This window comes from Pelodiscus sinensis, chromosome 16 (genome assembly GCF_049634645.1).
Source record: "Pelodiscus sinensis isolate JC-2024 chromosome 16, ASM4963464v1, whole genome shotgun sequence".
NCBI classification, from domain to species: Eukaryota; Metazoa; Chordata; order Testudines; family Trionychidae; genus Pelodiscus; species Pelodiscus sinensis.
Genome location: NC_134726.1, coordinates 34387184 through 34409064, shown reverse-complemented (window position 1 = coordinate 34409064; position 21881 = coordinate 34387184). Strand labels below are relative to the sequence as shown.

At 57.5% G+C, this 21881-nt stretch overlaps 2 protein-coding genes across 7 annotated transcripts in view; one reads left to right on the top strand and one right to left on the bottom strand.

Moving 5' to 3' along the window:
- The window catches only part of SLC5A10 (solute carrier family 5 member 10), a 106337-nt gene that overhangs the window by 42408 nt on the left and 42048 nt on the right, over nucleotides 1-21881 (bottom strand). The gene's annotated exons all lie outside the window — the stretch shown is intronic.
- The window catches only part of FAM83G (family with sequence similarity 83 member G), a 39218-nt gene that overhangs the window by 8592 nt on the left and 8745 nt on the right, over nucleotides 1-21881 (top strand). The window contains exons 2-4 of one of the 3 annotated variants that reach the window (XM_075899776.1): nucleotides 10052-10219; nucleotides 15549-15673; nucleotides 16227-17622. In XM_075899776.1, the coding sequence (XP_075755891.1) occupies nucleotides 10052-10219; nucleotides 15549-15673; nucleotides 16227-17622 (1689 nt within the window). Of the gene's footprint in view, nucleotides 1-10051; nucleotides 10220-15548; nucleotides 15674-16226; nucleotides 17707-21881 lie in introns of all 3 variants that reach the window. The other 2 variants (XM_075899775.1, XM_075899777.1) reach the window with 2 other exon arrangements.

Sequence of the window (21881 nt, the reverse complement as noted above, 5' to 3'; positions counted from 1 at the left end):
CAGATTCGTTTGGAGTGGAATAGATACAGTCTGGGTCAGGTTCTAGGCCTCTCCTTCACTAGGGAGACTTTTGATCTCATTGAAAACATTTTGGGGTGGAATTGTCTTGACTACACAGTGGTGAAGAGGGGGAAAAGTCGTTGCAGGCAAAGAGTCCAGATGCCCCCCAACCTAGTGTTTTTATGCGGTAAAATGTTCCCAAGTCCGAAAGGCAGCAGCGATGGGTCCTTTTGCCGGGGAGTAAATAATGATTGGAGTTACACAAGGGGCGGGATGATGTTTTGTCTCCAGAGCTGGAGAAGCAGCCAGGGCCCTGTGCGGGCATGCTGACTCGTCAGGAAGGGCTGCAGTTAGCACAAAGGGTTGCAGGCTTGCTCTAGCACTCAGTACATCAGTATGTGCAGACTGAATACTGCTGCTGAGTTTCTGCCCTTGTCATGCTGATTTAACGGGGTGGCCCCAATACTCAGCAAGAGACAATCCCTGACCAAAGCATTTACAAGCCCAATAGACAAGAGATCACAAAGGGAAACCGAGGCACGGGGCAAGGCCACAGCTCGCTCGCGGTGCCACAGCAAGTCCATGGCCGAAACAGAACTTGTCCCGTCGGGATGGGGTCTCCTAGCTGGATGATGTGCCAAACACACGTTCCTGGGTGTAACATAAGCTAGCGGGGTGATATTTAATGGCCTATGAGGCTATGTCTATACTGCAGCCTTTTGCAGGCAGGGAGTATGCTAATGAAGTGCTCATTAGCATTTGTTGCACTGTCATTTGCATATTCTCTGCCGGTGCTTTTTGCGGACGAGGTTTTTGCGCAAAACCAAGCAGTGTCGAGGGGTCCGTTTTGCACAAAAAGACCCTTTTTTGAGGCCTACGGATCTTGTGCAAAAGGATTTTTTTGCACAAAACGGTCCCGTTGACACTGCTTGTTTTTGCACTAAAACCTCTTGCGCAAAAAGCACCGGCAGAGAATATGCAAATGACAGCACAACAAATGCTAATGAGTGCTTCATTAGCATACTCTCTGCCGGCAAAAGGCTGCAGTATAGACGTAGCCAGAGAGAGAGGAGGAAAGCCTACCTGATCTACTGGCCCCTCTTGGCCTTGAACTCTAAAGACATGTCGGCCAAGACTGGTTCACAGCCCAAGCAGCTGGACCTCAGTTGTCCCCCTGGTCTAGGGCTTTGCTCAGCCCGGTGTTTATTCCCACCGCTACCCGACAGACTACTCCGCAAGCCCATCCATTTCACCTGCCGGCTCCTTCCCCGCTAGCGGCAGCAGGAGAGAGAGCAAACCTGAACAGGGCAAACAGCGGTGGCTGGAATCTGGATTGTGTCTTGCGCTTGCCTGTCCAGCGCTGCTTTGCGGCAGCTTCTGTCTTTGCTTGGCCTCTGCGGAGAGAGAAAAGCCTCCTTTCCCACGGCTGTCTGGGAGCTTTGCCTTCGGGGCAAGCAGTGGATGCAGAGGGGAGACAGAACAGAGCATCCTTTGGAAATACTTTTACCTTCCCGCATCAAGACCCCCAGCCAGGACCCAGGCGCCCTTCCCAACAGCCTGGCCTGAGGCTGGCTGTTGCTAGAAGGCCCAGGAGCATGTCAGGTTTATTTCTCCCTGATGTGTTTTGAAAGGTGATTGCCAGCTTCCCAGTGCTGGAAGTGACGCTTCTGTCCTGGGCTCTCGCCTCGTTCTTTTCATTTTCAAAGCCCTTTGCTGCTAACCGTGGGAGTCTGCTCAGTATTGGCATCTTCATGGTCCACATGTGCTCCGGCACCACGTGGAGGAAGTAAAACCGAGAGGCCAAGGCCTGTGACCTCAACGGTCTTCAGATGTCTCACTCCCAGGGGCTCGGTGCCTACAGGGACTTGTCCGAAGCGGTGTCGGAGTCGGGATTAAGACACGGGCTCTGGATCACGCCGGAGTAACACAGGACTGGGGACAGACTCTGGCCCCATTTACGTGACGTTCTCGATTAACTGAGATGGAGCCACTCCCGATTCACACCACAAGGAGTATAAGGAGAGCAGGAGGGGCCTCTCCGATCTCACTGCGGCTCTGACATCGGGACACTACAGCAAGCCCTTCACAGCCTGATACTTCTAAATCCACATACCCTGCTGAAGTCAACGGAAGGTGGGAGGGCTCCGTATCCTTGTAAATCAGGCAGTCGACCTGCCTGCCTCAGTTTCCCTAACTGTAAAATGGGCACGATCATCCTGCCATGCCCAGCACACAGGGCACAGGCAGATTCATTTACGGGTGCTCGTGAAAGGCTTTGAACCTTGCTAAAGACCAGGTAAATGAGAAGGGAGGGCACATTTTTAAATTGTTCTCTGGCAAATGCTTCGTTTGATGCCTGCAATAAGAGACCCAGCGTTTCCTTTCGCTTCTTGCCATGGATCACGGTAGCCGGCGGGGCAGTGAGGGGTGGGCGTACGGGGCTGGTGCACTGTCCCACGGAGTGGCACTGAGACCGCTTCCAGAGCGGAGCAGGAGTCTGCTCTACGGCCTTAGCCACTTTTAGCTCCTGCAGTAGAGGCGCCTGCACTAAGCCGTCCCAGGCTGGATTCCCCCTGTCGGCGTGACGCTTCGCCCGGGTCCCACACCTCCCGGGAGCTCTGCTCTAACTCCCTGGCGCCGCAGGCAAGCTCCCCCGCAGGAATGTGAAAGGTGTTGAAAGATCCATGGGACCTCCCTGCTTCGGAGGCAAAGTACAGGGAGCTGCAGCCGAGCAAACAGCGCGCGAGCAAACAAATCAGCCGGCCCGAGTCCCCGTCTGGAGCCAGGTTCGCTCTTTGCTTGGCCTGCCTTTGTAACCTCCTTCCGGTCGTGCCCTCTGTCATCACAGGGCAGCCACAGGGAATTCCCCGAGTCAAGCTGCAGAGCCCCCACCCCGAATGCTTGCTGAGCTCTCCGACGCGAGCCCAGAGCCTGGAGAACCAGATTTCCAGGGTTGCTTTTTCAAACCTGCCCGTTATTGGCCTTTTTCTGCTCTCACTAGCCCAGGGGTTTTCACACTGGGTCATGACCCAGCACTGGGCGGGGGATGTCAGCCTCTGGGGCGTGTTGCGGCAGGGGGCTCAGGTGAGCAGTGGGGGGTACGGAAGCAACCTGCCTGGCCTGGCATCGCGGACTGTGCTGAGCCCCAGAAACGGCCAGCAGCAGGCCTGGCTCCTAGGTGTCAAGGAACATGCACAGGGCTCTGTGCACTGCCGCTGCTCCAAGCATAGCTCCGCACTCCCATTGCCTGGGAACCGGCTGCTGGCGGCTTCTGGGGGCAGCCTGGTCTGCGGTGCCAGGAGAGGCAGGAAGCTACCTTAGCCCCCCCCATTTCCCCGCCCGCACCGCTGACTGAGAGCTGCTCAAGATCAGCCCCTCCTGCCCCAGCCCTAACCCCCCCTTCCAAAGCTGAAGCCCCCTCCTACAGCCCAACGCTCCCCTCCTCAGCCCCACCCTAGTCAAATGACGTTAGGTCGCAGCATCAACTATTTTCTTCAACTGGTCATGAGAAAAAAAAAGTTTGAAAACCGCCATGCTAGAGGAAGTGAAAGCAGAGTGTCCCCCTCCAGTGTCTCCTTAAACGCGCCTGTGCCCCACAGCCCTCCGATGGATCCAGATGCCGTGGCAGGGGCAGGAGGTTGAAGCAGACACAGGAACAAAAGGGACAAGTCCTTTGCTATGACAGACAGCCCCGACCTCCCATCCCATCCCTAAAGCGGAACACACCCACTGGGAGCGTGAGGGTAGCACAAGCAGGGTGTGGCAATCAGGTTGTACTGTGCAAGCCAGTCCCTTAAGCTCACCGTGCCTCGGTTTCCTAATCTAGACAGTGGCGATAATAGAACTTCCCCGCCTGCCCGAGGCGTTGCGTTGCTAAAATAATTAAATTAATTGGGCTGCTTTGAGAGCCTGGGACAAAAGGTGCCGTCCAAGAGCCAAGCATAATTCTGACTCTGCTCCACCCGGATGAGGAAAACACTCCAGCGATTATCTAAGTGTCCGCGTCCACGTCGGGGCTCGGGGCGCAGGTGTTCCCATAACACCTCGTTCTCATGGTCTCATCAGACCCTCCCACTTCATGTAGAGTGGGGGGAACCATGTTACGCCAGGTTCCCCATTCTCGCTCCTACGTCTACACAAGTTTTCTCCGCAAAAAATATGCTAAGAAGGGACTCATTTGCATGAGTCGCGATCTCATTTGCATGTTTTCTGCCGATCTGTTTTTGCGCTGGGGTTTTTACGCAAAAACAAGCCGTGTGGACGTTTTCTTTTTGCGCAAAAACCCCCTTTTCCCACAAGATCCTTATGCCCCCGAAAAGGAGAGCTACCGATCTTGCGGGAAAAGGGGGTTCTGCGCAAAAAGAAAACGTCCACGCTGCTTATTTTTGCGCAAAAAACCCAGCGCAAAAACGGATCGGCAGCAAATAGACAAATGAGATGGCGACTCATGCAAATGAGTCCCCGTTAGCATCTTTTTTTGCCAAGAAAACTCGTCGTGTAGTAGCCCTACAAGCAATCACCAAGCCCAGAGCCTCCTGGGAATAACTGAAGAGACAAGAGCTGAAACGCGTTTTCTGCGATGAACCAGCTCACACCCGCAGGAGCTGACTGATTCCCACCCCAGCACCTCTGGGCTGTCCCCTGACTCAAAACAACCGCAGGAGAATGACCAAGCGTGCCGGGCCAGGCAGCGGATGGATGCCACGCTGCAGTTTTAGCGTGCGCCTCCGTGCCGCTTTCACAGCTGAGTGGAGGTGGAGCACCAGCTGTTTGGCTTCTGATTGACAGGTGTGCTGCCCAGCAGGACTCTGGGAAAGAGCTACCTCTCTCCATGCAGTGTGCAAAGCCTCGTGGGAAACTCAGGCTCCAGAATCTCCGGGGTATTCAGCAGACAGGGGATAGCGCCTCAGGCAGTGTGTTTTGGGGTGAGGGGGGACTTTTCCCGAACTTCTGCAGGTTTCTATGCACCTTCCAGGGCGGCTGGCACTCTCTGGGGCTGGGCACTAATCCATGGGTCTAATCCTGGCTTCCTATGTCCACATGCTGGCTGCCTCCCTGCTTTTTTCTGCATTGCTGGGCTGATTAACAGACCCCTGCTGGCACTAGGCTGTGCCTTCCCCCAACCCTCAGAGCTGGCATGCCACTAATCCCACTAGCACCCGCTGCTATTGTGGCACGCTCAACCCTCCAATCAGTTTCTATGGGCAACGTTCCTGCTAATCTTTTCCATCCATGTGCAGAATAATTGTATATGCACCGAGGGTTGTGTGAATGTGCACCACCTTAGAAACACAAACCTAGCTGTGGGTGCTCTGCTAATGAGCCAGGCAGCACTGGAATCCCTCCGGTGCGGCCGCATGAGCACCCAGCGTACAGGGAACGCTGCCTGCGGGAGGGTGCAAATTCCCAGACAGGGTAAGGTTCTGTGCTACACCCACTCACAGCTCTGGGCTTGGGGACTGTAAGCCCCCGCTGTGCCCTACCCACGCTTCTGGGGCTGAAGCAAATGGCCAAGCAGTACCGAGGCCAGCTCTGCTTCGAGGTATGCGATCCTGCAGGACTTGTAGCTACAAATCCCCCCCTCCATTGCACCATGACTGATGAGGGGCCATTCCCAGGAATGCCTTGCACCACACCTGCCCCGAGGGGAATCTCCCCAGCCCAGGTGCAGGGATTAGCCAGCACCCCTGGCCCACGGCAGGTAGACGGCTCTCCCCGAAGAGCTTGAGCCAAGCTCCACCCAGGACCACTGCGGAAGGAGGCGTTTAAAGATCCGGGTCGCTGCTGCTCCGGAGGCAAAGCACGGCCCTGGAGCGGCACCCAAGCGCTCTGCACCACCCCGCAAACCAATCAGCAAGCCTGGCTCACGGTTTGCTCGCTCGGCCCTGGCGCCTGAGCGTGACTGGACTGAGCATGAAAGGGCCAGGAAATGTCACTCCTCAGGCCCAGCGCACGAGCAAACGTCTCCGCTCGAATGCCAGGATCGGAGACGGGAAGAGGCTGGCGCATGGCTATTGAGACCAGAACGCTGCACACGCAATACAGGAGAACAGCGGCACGCCCCGCAGCTCAACCCTGCCTCAGTCGCATGCCATGGCTCGTTGTTAACCCCCCAAAATGGCAGCTCACGCCAAAGCTGGATTATGGCACCTGTCCCCTGGGGGCAGAAATGGGCCCTGAGGTGAATTTTGCTCCCAACCTCCCAGTTTCTGTTTGAGCCAGCAGGGATTAAACTCCCTCCCCCCCCACACACCCACACACCCACCCACTGGCTCTTTCCCAGGGTGCTCCCAGGTGTGTTTGTTGGCACATAAGGAATAGCATCTGTAGTGGGTCGTATAAACAAAACGGGACAGGCAGCAAGTCGGCCATGCCATGCTGTAGTTAGCCTGGTTGGAGGTACACATGGGTATTTCCATCCAAAAAAACAACAGTTGGATCTAGCTTGTGTATTTCCCAATAAGCCAAAGTGCACAAATTCCCCTCCATCCCAGCACCTGATTTATGAGAGCAACTAGTGGTAATTCTGTGTAACTATTTCTTCACTCAGTGCTCCGTCAACCTGTGGAACTCCTTGCCAGAGGATGGTGAGAAGGCCGGGACTTTAACGGGGTTCAAAAAAGAACTAGATAAATTCATGGAGGAGAGGTCCATCAATGGCTGTTAGTCAGGATGGGTAGCAATGGTGTCCCGAGCCTCTGTCAGAGGCTGGGAATGGGCGACAGGGAAGGGATCACTTGATGATTCCCTGTTCTGTTCACTCCCTCTGGGGCATTTTGCATTAGCCACTGTCGGCAGACGAGATACTGGGCTAGATGGACCTTTGATCTGACCCAGTATGGCCGTTCTTATGTACTTAACTATGACAAACTGTTAGCAGCTTTCAAGCGACACTGTCGGTTTGCAACCGAGCCCGTTTTTAAAAAAGGAAGGTAAAGTCATTGCAGATCTGACCTCTGGCCCTAAGTCTGCGGTTCCCAAACTTTTCTCTGCCTCAGCACATCTCAGTATCTTTTGAGGCCTACACCATATTGCTGACAAAACAACCTGCCTTCTTGTTGCTTCCATGTAAGCTGCCCACCACCCTTGCCATAAAGTTTCAGTGCAAGCTGTTTACCACCCGGGAACAATGGAGTGAATAATGACAGAGTCCAGCTCTGACACTATCCAAAACACAAGGGAAGGTTTTTTGTTCTCTCTGTCATTTTTTCCAAAACATTCCACGGCTCACCTGTTTGGGCCCGTCAGCACCCCGGTTGGGAAACACTGCCCTTTGGCATCCTGCCTATGTTTATGGCTTTACGGTCATGTTTTTCTCGTTTTTTTAACTGTTTTCCTCCCCTTCTACCCTCCTACCCCCACTCACACACACATTGTGAAAGAGGTACACAAACCAACAGAGGAAAGTCCTGAAAATGATCATCTAAAAAGCCAAGGCCTGGCCTGGAATGAGTAATGAACACATGGCAGGAGACTTTGATTCTCGGAGGATAACATATGGGAGCAATGTTTTGCCCTCTGACAGCCTTTGATTAAGGGAATCTTGGGTGTGTTTGGGAGCAGCAAGAGGTAAGGCCTTTGCAGGCAGAAGGGTAGATCCTGCCCCTTCACACAAGGAAACGGAGCTGTGCCAAAAGAAATCAACCACATGCTCCATTCCACTGTTAGAAAAGGAGGCTGTCGAGTAGGGAATGGGAGGGCTGGAGTCTGTCTCAGCGTGGGGTTCAGGGGGCTGGGGAGTATTGTCAGGGGCTACACCAAAAGAATGGGAGTCCAGACTCCTGTTCCTGACCCGTCCTTATGACTTTGGGCAGGGCATGTGAACAGTCTGGGTGAAATCCTGGCTATTGACTCCAACAGAGGTGGGACTTCACACGCTGTGCCTCGGTGGGGCTGTGTCTACACGGGGGAAAAGCGCTGTCGCCATGCAAAAGTCGCCAAAAGTGAAAAATGGTCAAACCAGTTTTTCTGACTCCTGTTGTCAACATTTCATGGTCACGTTGCTGGCTCCCCTGTTGACAGATCAAGCAAAGCCGGGTGGGTAAACATCCTACAGGGCACTGTTGTGAGATGGCAGAGCTGATCCCTGGACTTCTTGCGATTCCCTCATAGCTCTGTGAGCTCTCCGTGCTGAGGAATGTCAAAGCAGCACAGCCGTATCTCCAGCCTCCTCCTGCAGCAGCCTCTGCCTGCTGCTGTATTCCTAGCAGGGCAGAACAGGAACATTCCAGCAATTTGTCCTTTCTTTGTCCCCCGCAAAGGGAGCAGCTCGCTCAACTGTCAGATACTTCCCGGAGCTTTGAAAGGGGAGGGGGGCGCATGCCTGCAGGGCAGCAGAGCTCACAAAACACTGAGCACAGCCATTAGGGTGGGCATTGTGGGATACTGGCAGAAACCAGTTCTCTCGACAAAACAGAATCCACACTGGCTCTGTCAACAATAAAGGGAGGGGAAAAGACAAAAGTCTCTCACAGGGCTGGACGTTTTTTGGCGCCAAAACTGGGTGTTCTTTCCGACAAAAGTTGCATTGCAGTGCAAACACTCTCGCTGTTTTCTCACCAAAGAGCAGTTTTTGGCATCAAAATGTGTCAGTGTAGACAAGGCCTTAGCCAGTCTGTAAAATTAGGCTCGCAACACCCCACTCCAAGGGCTTCATGAATATTCACAAAGCTTCAGAAGTCGGCAACCACTGAAGGGCATAAAGTACAAAGCGCTCTTAGTACTCTGCTTAGGGCCAGAATGCAGGTTCAAATGACGCTACGATGAAAATCTAAAGAGTGCTATTATTGACAGGCTCTCCTGTGCCAAGGGATTTGCATGCCACGCGGCATGGCTACAGTACAGCAGGTGGAACATCACTGGGTAGACGGGGAAGGTGTTTCCGGCTAGAACAGCAGATGCTTGTTGTCCAAGGCAGATGTGAGAGTGGAATTGGAGCGTGGGGATTTGCAAAGGGTGCTAACTCTGCTGGGTTCTTCCTATCAGCTACAGGACAACAGAGGATGCATCTCATGCGGTAGATGCTTCTGGTTTTGGGAGCTAAAGGACCCAGGTTCTAGTCCCCGCTTCTTGGAGAGAGGGCTAATATATCTGTCTCTGTTCCCTGTAGAGCATATGTGAAGGCTGCCATCTTGGCCACACACTGGGCCCTTTCAGAGCTAAAAATATGAGCTGCTACAGCTTGAGCTAAAGAATCAATTCTCAGTAGCCAGGAGTTGTACCTGGCCCATACTCTCTGTGTATCGGCAGGAGGACCCGTAACATGCTCCATGGCTCGGTTACAGAGCCTGAATTCTCAAGGCCTGGTGCCGAGTAGTTCCCTTGACTTCTGGGCGATGGCTTCCCGAAGTAAAGGTGCCTATGCCCCTGCAGGATTGGGGCCCTGAGCGGGCGTCCGTCCCCTGCTCTCCTGATGTGAGTTCGTTTGTGCCACTGGTGCTGGTTGGGACCGGCTCCAACTGCAGCTCCTAGTCAGGGAGGCAGGTTCCTCCCCGGGCGAGCCCTAATTATTTGGATCCTGGGCAGATTACACGATTGTGGCAGTTAAATTCACATCACCGACACCCCCCCTTCCGCCAGCTCCCACCTTCGTGGGGCAAACGCTGCTTCCTGGCCCACTAGTGCGGGTGATTAAAGCCAGATCTCGCTGGAACCCTGGTTGCCCGGCTTCCTGCTGGTACCATGCAGAATTCTACCTAGCCGGTGTCAAGCCATTCCATCATGTCAGAAGTGCTGGGGTGAGGAAAGCAACAAGATAGCATGCTGGGGCTGGAAATCATAGAGGGTTAGACACATTTTGATGGCGCCTGTCCAATTCCACGGAGGACTGGTAAACACGTCACACAGCTGGGCTTGCCCCAGAGATCAGAGAAGGCAGGAGCCGTCTGTTCCTTGTCCAGCGCCTCGCACAATGTTTGAGTGACGCTGGGGAGGGGGATGCTATGATAGCTAACTATTTCAGTCCCAGACTTGAGGCACACTAGTCAGGAATGCTCCTCGAGCCACGCTCGCCTGGCTTTGTCATTTGAACGCACTCTCTTCCGCCCCTCAGGTCATCGCTGTGGTCATGGACATGTTCACGGATGTCGACATCTTCAAGGATCTCCTAGAGGCGGGCTACAAGCGGAAAGTCGGCGTCTACATCATCGTGGATGAGACCAATGTGAAATACTTCCTTCAGATGTGCGAGCGCACGCAGATGCACGCCGGGCACCTGAAGGTGAGATGGGCACCGTGGGCCCGGCGCCAGGCAGCGGGGGGTAATAGGTTGAACATCTCCCCCCCCGGCTTGCAGGGTTAGTCAGCCGGAAGCTAGTACAAGAAAATCGGGCTTGAGTCTGCCCTGCCTCTCCCTGGTGCCCTTGGAGACCTGGAGGCCCCCCCGTCGGGCTAGAGCAGCCCCCTACACAACCCCCCTTTTAATTGGTTAACCCGTTAAACAGAATGTTTAGCCAATTAACCAATTAAATGGGATTTTACAACCCTACTCGCGGTGCCTGTAATTATCGGTTCAAAGGCAGAGGAGCCGACGGCGCCACGAGCCATTCTCAGAGCTCAGCTTTGACTCACGAGGGGGCAGAAAGAGATGGAAGGAGGGGGCATGTGCCCACCCCCCCGGGATGGGATGCAGATCTCCAGCAAGAACCTGTTAGCCCCTGCAGGGCACCTCCAGGGGAAGGGAATATGTCTAAAAGGAAGGGGCATGCTGGCTAAGCCAGCCAGGATGCGGTTCTTAGAATCAGGTGTCCTTGGCTTTCTTCTGGCCTTGGGCAAGTCACCGCCCTGTAATGTGCCTCAGTTTCCCCAGCGGTAAACTGGGGCTAACGATGGTGTCTGCCTTCACAGAGTGCTGTGAGACTGCCTGATCGGACTGAGGCCTGGTATTAACTCAGTCCCTCCGCTGCCCCAGCTCTCATTTCGCTTTCCGACCATCCATGGTGGGTGGCAGCGGTTGAGTTCAATCAGTGCCGGTTTGTCCTGGAGACAAGGCCTACGCTGGTGCCCAGGCCTAGGCTGCCCCATGAGGTGCGGCTAGGAGCCCTCTCCGAGCCAGGTCTGAGGAGAATGAAAAGAGGATGGATTGGAGGGAAGAAGCCAGACAGACCGGATGAGGCTGAGGCCTAGTCTAGGGCTTTGTGCCATGTCTCCTTCCGGGCCCGGGAGTGGACCTGTGTGGGAATTGGCCGATCCTGCTGCTTGGCTGGGCACTCATACAAACTGATAATGGTCCCCAGGGCAGCCCCAACCACAGGCCGTGTCCCAGGCAGGCCAGGCTCTACCTGCCGCAGGGGAAGGGGCTATTTGAAAGGCCAGGGTCCATGGTCCTCTTCTGGGCATGGGGGCGGCTCTCGGGGTCGTGTCGCAGAGGCTGGGGGGCGGTGGGAAAGGCAGGATGGAGAAGTTAGCAAGGAGGATTAAACAGGAAAGATCAAATTGCGCCGAAATCCGAGGCCCATGAAGTGGCTGGGATCGACCCCTGGAGATACATCCCCCTGGTCTAGATGCTGTGGCCATTGACATTGAGGGGGCTGAGATCACGTTCCCCTGGCTGGCCAGCACCACAGAGGTGACCTTGGGTCGCTAGGTGTCCGGTATTCACCCGGACAGTCTGGTATTTTCGGCTCCTGTCTGGTAAAAATATTCAGAGAATACCGGACACCTAAAAGTCCCGTATTTTCTGAATTTTTCCCCAGCCAGGAGGTGAAAATGCCGGGCACCTGGCAACTCTACAAACACTCAGCGCCCGGCCTCCTGGCTCCCCAGCCCCCATGCTTACCTGGTTCCCCAAGGCTGCCGGCACAAAATGGCTGCCGGCCAAAAGATCTAGGGGAAGCAATACTTTCCTCTGGGTCTTAGTACTCAGCCGCTCCCCTGTTCCTATTCCTGCACTCACTTTTAAAGGGGACACTTTTTTTTTTTGCTCAACAACTTTGGTCTCCCTCCCTTTTTTTCCCCCTTCAACAGAATTTTTTCCATTTTTTGAGGTGGGCTGAGGGGTATTCAGTATTTTTGTTTCAACCATCTGGCAACCCTACTGGTTAGTCCTTCAGCCGGCACTTCACCTGCTCCCACAGTACTAGCACTTCTGGCAGCCTCCACTCCGGAAAACACCCAAGCACAGTCCTAGCAGGGACGTGTGGACTTTGGCAAGCTGTGTGAGAAGGCTCCAGCGCATGCTACTGCCAGAGCACCTTGCTAGGCAGTGCTCCTGTGTTGCATAAACCCATCAGGCAGGGCAGGTGCTGTGGGACCGCAAAGGGTGGCTGGGCGGGGTTCCCAGAAGGGACACAAGCCAGCCGGACACACCTAGAGTCCCACCTACTTCCAGAGTCATGATCAAAAGCTGCCACACACCCCATGGGCGTGGGGCTATCAGGAATTCCTGACGCATGGGAAAGGCCTGGTTTCACTTTCAGGCCTGCTGACACCTCGTTTTCCTGGCTGTACTTTAGCCACCGGGCCATAAACCCCTCTGCCTCCTGCCTGGCTTGGCAGAGCCGCGTAGCTACCCGCTGCAGGCAGCCACGTGGTTCCCGCGCACCACAGCTCTGACGGGAGCGTGGGCTGCCGTCCAAAGGACATTGCCTTTGCCCACTGTTAGGGTGTAAGCGCAGCTCTAGCATCCGCAAGCCCGCGTGATCCTCTCACCGCGAGGGCTGGCTGGTCACTGGCTGTCCTAGAGCCTGGCCCGATAGAGACGTGCATAGAGAGACAGGAAAGCTCCTCGGTATGTAGGCGGCGCCTGACGGCAGCTGGCTGAGGATGCATGTGCAAGTGGTTCCCGGACTTCTCCTGGGCCATGCGACTCTCACACATCAAGCCCTCAGCAGGGAGATAAATATTAATGTTCAGCTCAGGGAAGAGGCAGGCTAGTAGCAAGGGGCCATGCCGGTGAGGAGCAAGGGCGGCTAGCAATGTAGGCAAAAGAAGGCACATGCGCAGCTGCCGAGGAGGGGTGGGACTGGGGCTGCAGCAGGGCAACCTCGGCCCTCCAGGTGGCCAGGAAGATCAGGTTGATGGTGGGAGGGGCTTGGCTCAAGGGGCGGGGTTTTGGGTGCAAGGGGAGGGGCTGAGGCTTGCCTTCCCCAGCCGCCCATGGTGAGGACTCTGGTGCCTTGGCAGAGCTGGGGATGGGGCCAGGACTGGAACAACAGGCATGCACCTGCAGAACTGTGGAGACAAGAGTCCAGGCTGGATTCTCCCACCTAGCTCTCCCCAAGTATGTCTACCAGCCTACCTGTGCATGGACTACACTAGCAGGTTGGAGCTAGTGCACAAAAATCAGCAGGGTAGATGTTGCAGGGCAGGCTCTCAAGCCCACCCAACCTCTGGGTCTGAGTTTCGGAGGCTAGCCTGAGTCTCTGCTGGAGCCACAACATCCCAACTTCTCTTTTTAGCATGCTAGTCTGAGTCTATCTCCCTGGGTTGGGAATAGCATCCCCTGTAAGCTGAGTGCATGGGCAGCCACCCAGGAGGGAATCAAATGCTGCACAGCTGATTAGCAGAGCACCCACAGCTACCAGCACATGTTTCAATGGGTGGTGCACATGCCTCAGTGCACATAACAAAATTTATTCCACACACAGTTAGAAAAATAGTTTACAGGGAGCATTGATTGGGAGGCGGGCTCCCAGCTGGGGTGTAGAAGTCAATCGCCAGAATGATGCAAAGCGGGTAGGACATACCACAAAACCTCAGACGCTATTTGGAAAGTGCTCTGAGACGGATCATGCGAGATAAAAGAAGGTAATGAAATGTATGTTGTCATTTTGGTGTCTAAAAAGCAAGCTCAATGCACTTGGCAAATAAGACACAGGCTTGGGAAAGCCAGACAATTTGTGAAGCAACTGCTGAGTGTTTGCAGAGTGATTCAGGCATTGGGAAAAGCGGCTATTGTGTTTTCTAATCAGTCATCTGTCTTGGTGTGTGTTCACTTTTGTTTTCTGCCTAGTGGTGATTAAATCAACAGATCTTACTTACAGCAGCTGGTTCTAGGAGAGTGAGGAGGAGGGAGAATGAAACACACCTTGAGACCTGGGTGTTTTGCTCGGCTGGGTGTTACGTGAGAGCACGTAATGGTCCTTTGTGAATTTATGAAAAGGGTTGTCCCAGACGGAGGAACTAGATTAATGGGCTGTCACAGGATATTAGGTTAACAGGGAAGCACTGGATTCAGGCAAGGAATGAAGTCAGTTTCTAGCTTGTTTTCCTGGGTGTGGAAATGTAAAGCACCAGGCATTCAACAATAACACTGAGCTTCCATGAGACTTCCATGCAGGGATCTCAAAGCATGCAGGAGTATTCTCAGTTGCACGTAGGATTGCACGTGCTTTGGAGGATAGGGTCATCAGTCAAAATGATCTGGACAAACCGGAGAAATGGTCTGAGGTAAACAGGATGAAGTTCAATAAGGACAAATGCAAAGTGCTCCACTGAGGAAGGAACTATCCGTTTCACATGTACAGAATGGGAAGCGACTGTCTAGGAAGGAGTACGGCAGAAACAGATCTAGGGGTCACAGTGGACCACCAGCTACATAGGACTCAGCCCTGTGACACCGTGGCAAAAAAAGCAAACATGAATCTGGGAGGCATTAACTGGAGTGTTGTGAGCAAGACAGGAGAAGTCATTCTGCCACTCTACTCTGCGCTGGTTAGGCCTCAGTTGGAGTATTGTGTCCAGTTCTGGGCACCACCTTTCAAGAAAGATGTGGAAAAATTGGAGAGGGTCCAAAAAGAGCAATAAAAATGATTAAAGGTCTAGAAAACATGACCAGTGAGGGAAGACTGAAGGAATTGGGCTTATTTAGTTTGGAAAAGAGACGACAGAGAGGGGACACGATAGCGATTTTCAAATATCTAAAAGGGTGTTACAAGGAGAAGAGAGAAAAATTGTTCTTCTTAACCTCTGAGGACAGGACAGGAAGCAATGGGCTTAAATTGCAGCAAGGGAGGTTTAGGTTGGACATTAGGAAAAACTTCCTGTCAGGGTGGTTAAACACCAGAATAAATTGCCTAGGGAGGCTGTGGAATCTCCATCATTGGAGATATTTAAGAGCAGGTTAGACAGACATCTACCAGGGATGGTCTAGATCAGGGGTGGGCAAATACCGACCGGCAGGCCAGATCGGTTCGGCTAGGGTTAGCCCCTGGCAGCCCCCTGTAGTGCTGTGTTTACCTGCCCAGGTACAAATCGCTGATTCCCGCCAATGGGATCTGCGATCGCCCAGACCTAGAAGGTACAGGAAAATAGAGCGGCCACTGCCCTTTCAATTGCCCAGCCCTGATCTAGATGGTGCTTGGTCCTGCCGTGAATGCAGGGGACTGGACTTGGTGATCTCTTGAGGTGCCACCCAGTTCTAGTGTTCTATGATTCTCAGCATCCCTATAGGTCCGTCCACCCTAGCGTTCTTGCCATGAGTTAATCGGCTGCCAGTGATATGCAGGTAGCTTACAGCCCTCAACAAGAGGCCTCTGAGGCCTCTCACTGCATCGCCTCCTCGTTGTCCGGCCACGGGACTCACCTACTGCCTTGCTTTTGCTTTGCAGAATCTCCGCGTTCGCACCACGGGAGGGACGGAATTTTTCACCCGTTCGGCCACGAAGTTCAAAGGTGCCTTAGCCCAGAAGTTCATGTTTGTGGATGGTGACCGGGCGATGTGCGGCTCCTACAGGTAATCCAGAGACAGCTCTCTCGGCTGTTTCCACCCCTAAAAAGCGCTCCGGAGTGGGTTGGCCTCCGCTGGGCCACAGAGGCACCGTGTGGGCTGGCATGTTATTTTGAAGAGGGTGTGAATTTTGATCCTCATGACACTGCAAAGTCCAAGCAATGGGTAGAACCAGGCATCATGCACCTGGGGGCATCTGCTGAGCTCTGCTCCTGCACCCCAATCCTGGCCTGCACCCCCCCTCCCGATACACAGTCATCCCAAGCCTTTACCCCGGTAACTCCAATCCAGACTTGCCTTGAGGTAAGTCTGCTGCTTCTGCTAAATTAGGCGGCAGGTGCGTGAGGGTTTGTTTTTAAGGCCCTTCTCCAGCCGCTCAGACCGGACTAGAACCGGTGTCTGAGGAAGGGATTCAACACAGAGCCCTGGCACTTTAGCTCCTGCTGCTCACAGCGCCGGGGCCAAGTTATTCAGCCACAAGAGCAAGCCAGGGTGCAGGGGGTGACCCTTCCATTAGCTGCCAGGCACTCAGACCCTTTCTGTTGGGTTTCCATTCCAGTTTCACCTGGTCCGCAGCCAGGACCGACAGGAACATCATCTCGGTCCTCTCCGGCCAGGTGGTGGAAGCGTTCGACAAGCAGTTCCAGGAGCTGTACCTCATGTCCCGGGGGCTCAGCCTCAAGTCCATTCCCATGGACGAGGAGCCGGAACCGGAGCCGCTGTCTCTGCTGTCCGTCGCCCCCGTCGCGCCAGCCAACGCCGTGGTGAAGAAGCTGATTAACCCCAAATATGCCCTGGTGAAGGCCAAGAGCGCAGAACTGATCAGCAAGATGTCGGCCGAGAGGCAGGCAGGCGCCGGCAGGAAGGAGAAGATGGACAGCAAAGGCAAGGCCTTGCCTGAGGGCCAAGGTGCCAAGCGGTCGAACGACATGGCCGACCAAGCTCCATCCATCCACCCCGCGCTCCTCCACATGGAGAAAGCCAACATGTTCGACTACCTGCCCACTTGGGTGGAGCCAGACCCAGACCCCAGCGAAATCTTGGGCTACATCAACATCGTCGACCCCAATATAAAGGACCTGAAACTCTCCCAACTGAGCCGCATCAAGGTCTGCGACATCTCCCAGGCCAACCTCCAGCACCGGCAGATGCTAAAGAACAAGGAGCTGGAAGCCAAGAGAAGCCAAGAGGCGTCTGGGCCCAGCCAAGAGCCAAGAGACGCCCCTCCCGCCCCAGGTAAGGAAGCCCTCACCCCTGTAGAAAGCCCCAAAGCAGAGAGTCCGGAGAATGAAAAGATTGGCGCTGTCGCTGTCCTGTCCGTGAGCCAGCACCCGATGCAGCCCACAGCCACAGAGACGCACAGGATGGACGTCAGGCCTCCCGTGCCAAGGCCGAGGACGGTTGACGTCACAGACTTTATCTCCAAACACAGCGCGCTCTGCCGCGGTGGAGCTGCCCAGCTAGGGGAGGCCAAGCAGCAGCCGCACTGGGAGGCCGAGCCAGCGAACGCCGATCACAGGCTGGGTGAAAGCTCCACCCCAGCGCAAGCCGGCGATCTCCAGCTGCCGAGAGAGGCGGCCCCCCCCCAGGACGCCCCAGGCCCGGCAGCCGCGTGTCCCCTGAACGGGCTGGAAGGGGAGGAAGACGAAGAGGAAGAGGAGTATTTGACGCTCAGCGACCACGAAAGCTACTCCAGCAGCTCTGCCACCCACAGCTACCACCGCTCCAACGCCTCCTCCACCTCCGACGAGTTCTTGGAGGCGCGAGGCCGCTTCGGGCCGCTCCGGAGGACCAACTCCGACCACATGCCCAACGGGGGCCACCTGCACCTGCACAGGAAAATGAGCGACCCCCACATCAGCCGGGGCACCTTCGTCAGCCCCCTGGGCAGCCTGCCGCTGCTGCCCACCTGGAGCGCGGGGGACGCGGCCCGGAGGCACAGCGAGGATATCGAGGTGATTAGGTGTGTGCTGAGAACGGGCCAGAGCCCCCGCGCTGTCCTGGAGGGAACCTGTGCGCTTGCCAGCAAGGCCGGGCAGGTAGGACGGCTCGGCGGCGCAGGCCGCACTTTGCTCTGCTCTCCCGCCCTGGCGCCTGGCTGTGCTCTGCGTGCCGCTCAGGGCCGGCCCTAGGGAAAACCGCACCCGGGAGAATTGGTATTTTGGCTCCTCTGGCCCTCCCTTGCCCCCCACTATTGCCCCGGGCCCTCCACCACCTCCCCTGGCCCCCCGCCCATTGCCCCGGGCCCTCCACCACCTCCCCTGGCCCCCCACCCATTGCCTCGGGCCCTCCACCACCTCCCCTGGCCCCCCACCCATTGCCTCGGGCCCTCCACCGCCTCCCCTGGCCCCCCGCCCATTGCCCCGGGCCCTCCGCCGCCTCCCCTGGCCCCCCGCCCATTGCCCCGGGCCCTCCACCGCCTCCCCTGGCCCCCCGCCCATTGCCCCGGGCCCTCCGCCGCCTCCCCTGGCCCCCCGCCCATTGCCCCGGGCCCTCCACCACCTCTCCTGGCCCCCCGCCCATTGCCCCGGGCCCTCCGCCGCCTCCCCTGGCCCCCCGCCCATTGCCCCGGGCCCTCCGCCGCCTCCCCTACCCCCCCCATTGCCCCGGGCCCTCCGCCGCCTCCCCTACCCCCCCCATTGCCCTGGGCCCTCCGCCGCCTCCCCTACCCCCCCCATTGCCCCGGGCCCTCCGCCGCCTCCCCTACCCCCCCCCATTGCCCTGGGCCCTCCGCCGCCTCCCCTGCCCCCCCCCCATTGCCCTGGGCCCTCCGCTGCCTCCCCTACCCCCCCCATTGCCCCGGGCCCTCCACCGCCTCCCCTGGCCCCCCCCATTGCCCTGGTCCTCCACCGCCTCCCCTGGCCCCCCCCCCATTGCCCTGGGCCCTCCGCCGCCTCCCCTGACCCCCCCCATTGCCCTGGGCCCTCCGCCGCTTCCCCTGCCCCCCCCCATTGCCCTGGGCCCTCTGCTGCCTCCCCTGGCCACCCACCCATTGCCCTGGGCCCTCCGCCGCTTCCCCTGCCCCCCCCCCATTGCCCTGGGCCCTCCGCCGCCTCCCCTGCCCCCCCTCCATTGCCCTGGGCCCTCCGCCGCTTCCCCTGCCCCCCCCCCCCATTGCCCTGGGCCCTCCGCCGCCTCCCCTGCCCCCCCTCCATTGCCCTGGGCCCTCCGCCGCCTCCCCTGGCCCCCCCCCATTGCCCTGGTCCTCCACCGCCTCCCCTGCCCCCCCCCCATTGCCCTGGGCCCTCCACCGCCTCCCCTGGCCCCCCCCCATTGCCCTGGGCCCTCCACCGCCTCCCCTGGCCCCCCCCCATTGCCCTGGGCCCTCCACCGCCTCCCCTGCCCCCCCTCCATTGCCCTGGGCCCTCCGCCGCTTCCCCTGCCCCCCCCCCCATTGCCCTGGGCCCTCCGCCGCCTCCCCTGCCCCCCCTCCATTGCCCTGGGCCCTCCGCCGCCTCCTCTGGCCCCCCCCCATTGCCCTGGTCCTCCACTGCCTCCCCTGCCCCCCCCCCCATTGCCCTGGGCCCTCCACCGCCTCCCCTGGCCCCCCCCCATTGCCCTGGTCCTCCACCGCCTCCCCTGCCCCCCCCCATTGCCCTGGTCCTCCACCGCCTCCCCTGCCCCCCCCCATTGCCCTGGGCCCTCCACCGCCTCCCCTGGCCCCCCCCCCATTGCCCTGGGCCCTCCGCCGCCTCCCCTGGCCCCCCCCCATTGCCCTGGGCCCTCCACCGCCTCCCCTGCCCCCCCTCCATTGCCCTGGGCCCTCCGCCGCTTCCCCTGCCCCCCCCCCATTGCCCTGGGCCCTCCGCCGCCTCCCCTGCCCCCCCTCCATTGCCCTGGGCCCTCCGCCGCCTCCCCTGGCCCCCCCCCATTGCCCTGGTCCTCCACTGCCTCCCCTGCCCCCCCCCCATTGCCCTGGGCCCTCCACCGCCTCCCCTGGCCCCCCCCCATTGCCCTGGTCCTCCACCGCCTCCCCTGCCCCCCCCCATTGCCCTGGGCCCTCCACCGCCTCCCCTGCCCCCCCCCCATTGCCCTGGTCCTCCACCGCCTCCCCTGCCCCCCCCCCATTGCCCTGGTCCTCCACCGCCTCCCCTGCCCCCCCCCCCATTGCCCTGGGCCCTCCGCTGCTTCCCCTGCCCCCCCCCATTGCCCTGGGCCCTCCACCGCCTCCCCTGCCCCCCCCCCATTGCCCTGGTCCTCCACCGCCTCCCCTGGCCCCCCCCCATTGCCCTGGTCCTCCACCGCCTCCCCTGCCCCCCCCCCCCATTGCCCTGGGTCCTCCGCTGCCTCCCCTGACCCCCCGCCCATTGTCCTGAGCCTTATGCTGCTTCCCTGCTCCCCCCACCCATTGCTCCCTGACTCCTGCTGCCTCCCCTGGCTCCTCCCCACAGGCAGTGGCCCCCTGGCCTCTCCCCTTTTGCTCTGAGCTCCCTTTGGCAGCCTCACATCCCAGGCCCTCCCTGCTCCTGTCCAGACCCCAGCACCATGGCCCACCCCTAGGGCCTGCCCTGACGCTGCTCTTCCCGGGACCCTATGTACGCACTGAGGTGGCAGCACTGCCGTTCCTAGCACGCTGTCTCCATCACAGCCAGGGCACCTGCGTCTGCCCCAGCTGGAGGCTACCTCTCCAGCGGCTGCACAGACGCAGCCCCAGAGGGGAGCAAAGGGGCATCTGGGAGCAGAGCCGAAACCCGCCCCCTCCTCTCACCCCTCCAGCTCTTTTCACCCAGCTGGATTTCAAGCTCCAGCAAAAGGCCCTTTCAGCAACAGACAGCAGGGCAGCGGCATGACGTTCAGGTTGGCGCATGCAGGCGTGTCCCTCCCCGGCCTGCCACTTAGCGCCTGATCCAAACAAACGCTGAGCATCCAAGAGAAGAGCGCCCGGCCCCGGAATGACTCAGAGGGGCCCGGCGACAGCGCCCTGAAACAGGCACGGCGGCGTGCTTGGAGAACCCGGCCGCACCCGCCGTCAGCACTTTCCAGGCCTGCTGGCTCGGCATGGGGCTGGGCTTTACCTGCCGGGCAGAGCTGGTCCTGCAAGGTGTGGCTGTGCCAGGACACACCCAGCCTTTTAGCATCCGGTTGCTGCTTCGCCCCAGAGCACTGGCTGCATTTCCTTCTCCAAAGGCCCAGAAACGAGTCCGGGGCAGGTTGTAGCCTTATCCGCCCTGGCACAAACTGAAATCTCCCAAGCCCACCCTCAACGGAGCTCCAAACTGTGCCCGTAGGGCCAGGCGACTCCACCTTGGAAGCTCCGGAGACCACAATGATACTCACAGCACATGCCGAGGGCCACAACTTAAGTGTGGTTGCATATACATGCAAATATATATGCAAATATATGCAAATAGCTTCTTTCATACTGATGGGCATGAATACAAAGATTAAGGCAAGACTACACAACACGCAGGCCCCATTAAGTCAGTTCTGCAATATTTACCCGATGTCCACCCATATGACAGCACTTTTAATAAGCAATGACAGTCCAGGAATTTAACTATGAACACGCATATCAACAGAAGACTCTTATATTGACTCCTTTTTTGTTCTGGCTCCCATCCACAGGCCCGCGTGTTGAACCCCGCATAAGCCCAAACCACAATGCGGGCCGCAAACAAAAAGGCCATGGGCTGAGTAGCTCTGCTAGAGGCAGTGCTTTTTTTGTTTTAAGAAAAAAAAAAAAAGTGCAGATACTCTAGGGGAAAAGTTGTTGAGCAAAAAAAAAAAGGGGGGGGGCAGCATTGCCCTTTTAAGAGACGCGGCCCCTTTTAAGACACGCAGGCAGTACCATCACAAAAAAAGCACTGGGAATGACATTTACCAGCCTAGACCCAAGACAGGTTTGCCCTCCCTTCCCTGCGCGGGTGATGCTAAGCTGACCGCCAATGCTCTTTTACTCCTCCTTGGAGAAAAAAAATCAGAGGCTGCGGTAAAGCCAGCTGTTCCAAAACCGTCCCGGCCCTGCTGTAAAGCAGTCTGCTCTGGCCTGGCTCAGTGCTACAAACTGGCCCAGTAGGTTTGTGTTCTTGCAAGAGCTTCCTCCAGACTGTTTAAGGACAGCCACCTGTGAGTCACATGCTGCCCTCCTTAGGAGGAGCACAAAGAGAAACCGCACCCAGCCCTTCGCAACCAATAAGACGCGATAAAGCCTAATTAATCCCTCATGTAAGGCGGAGAGGCCCAGAATCCACAGGGTCGTTAATTGGAGAGTTAC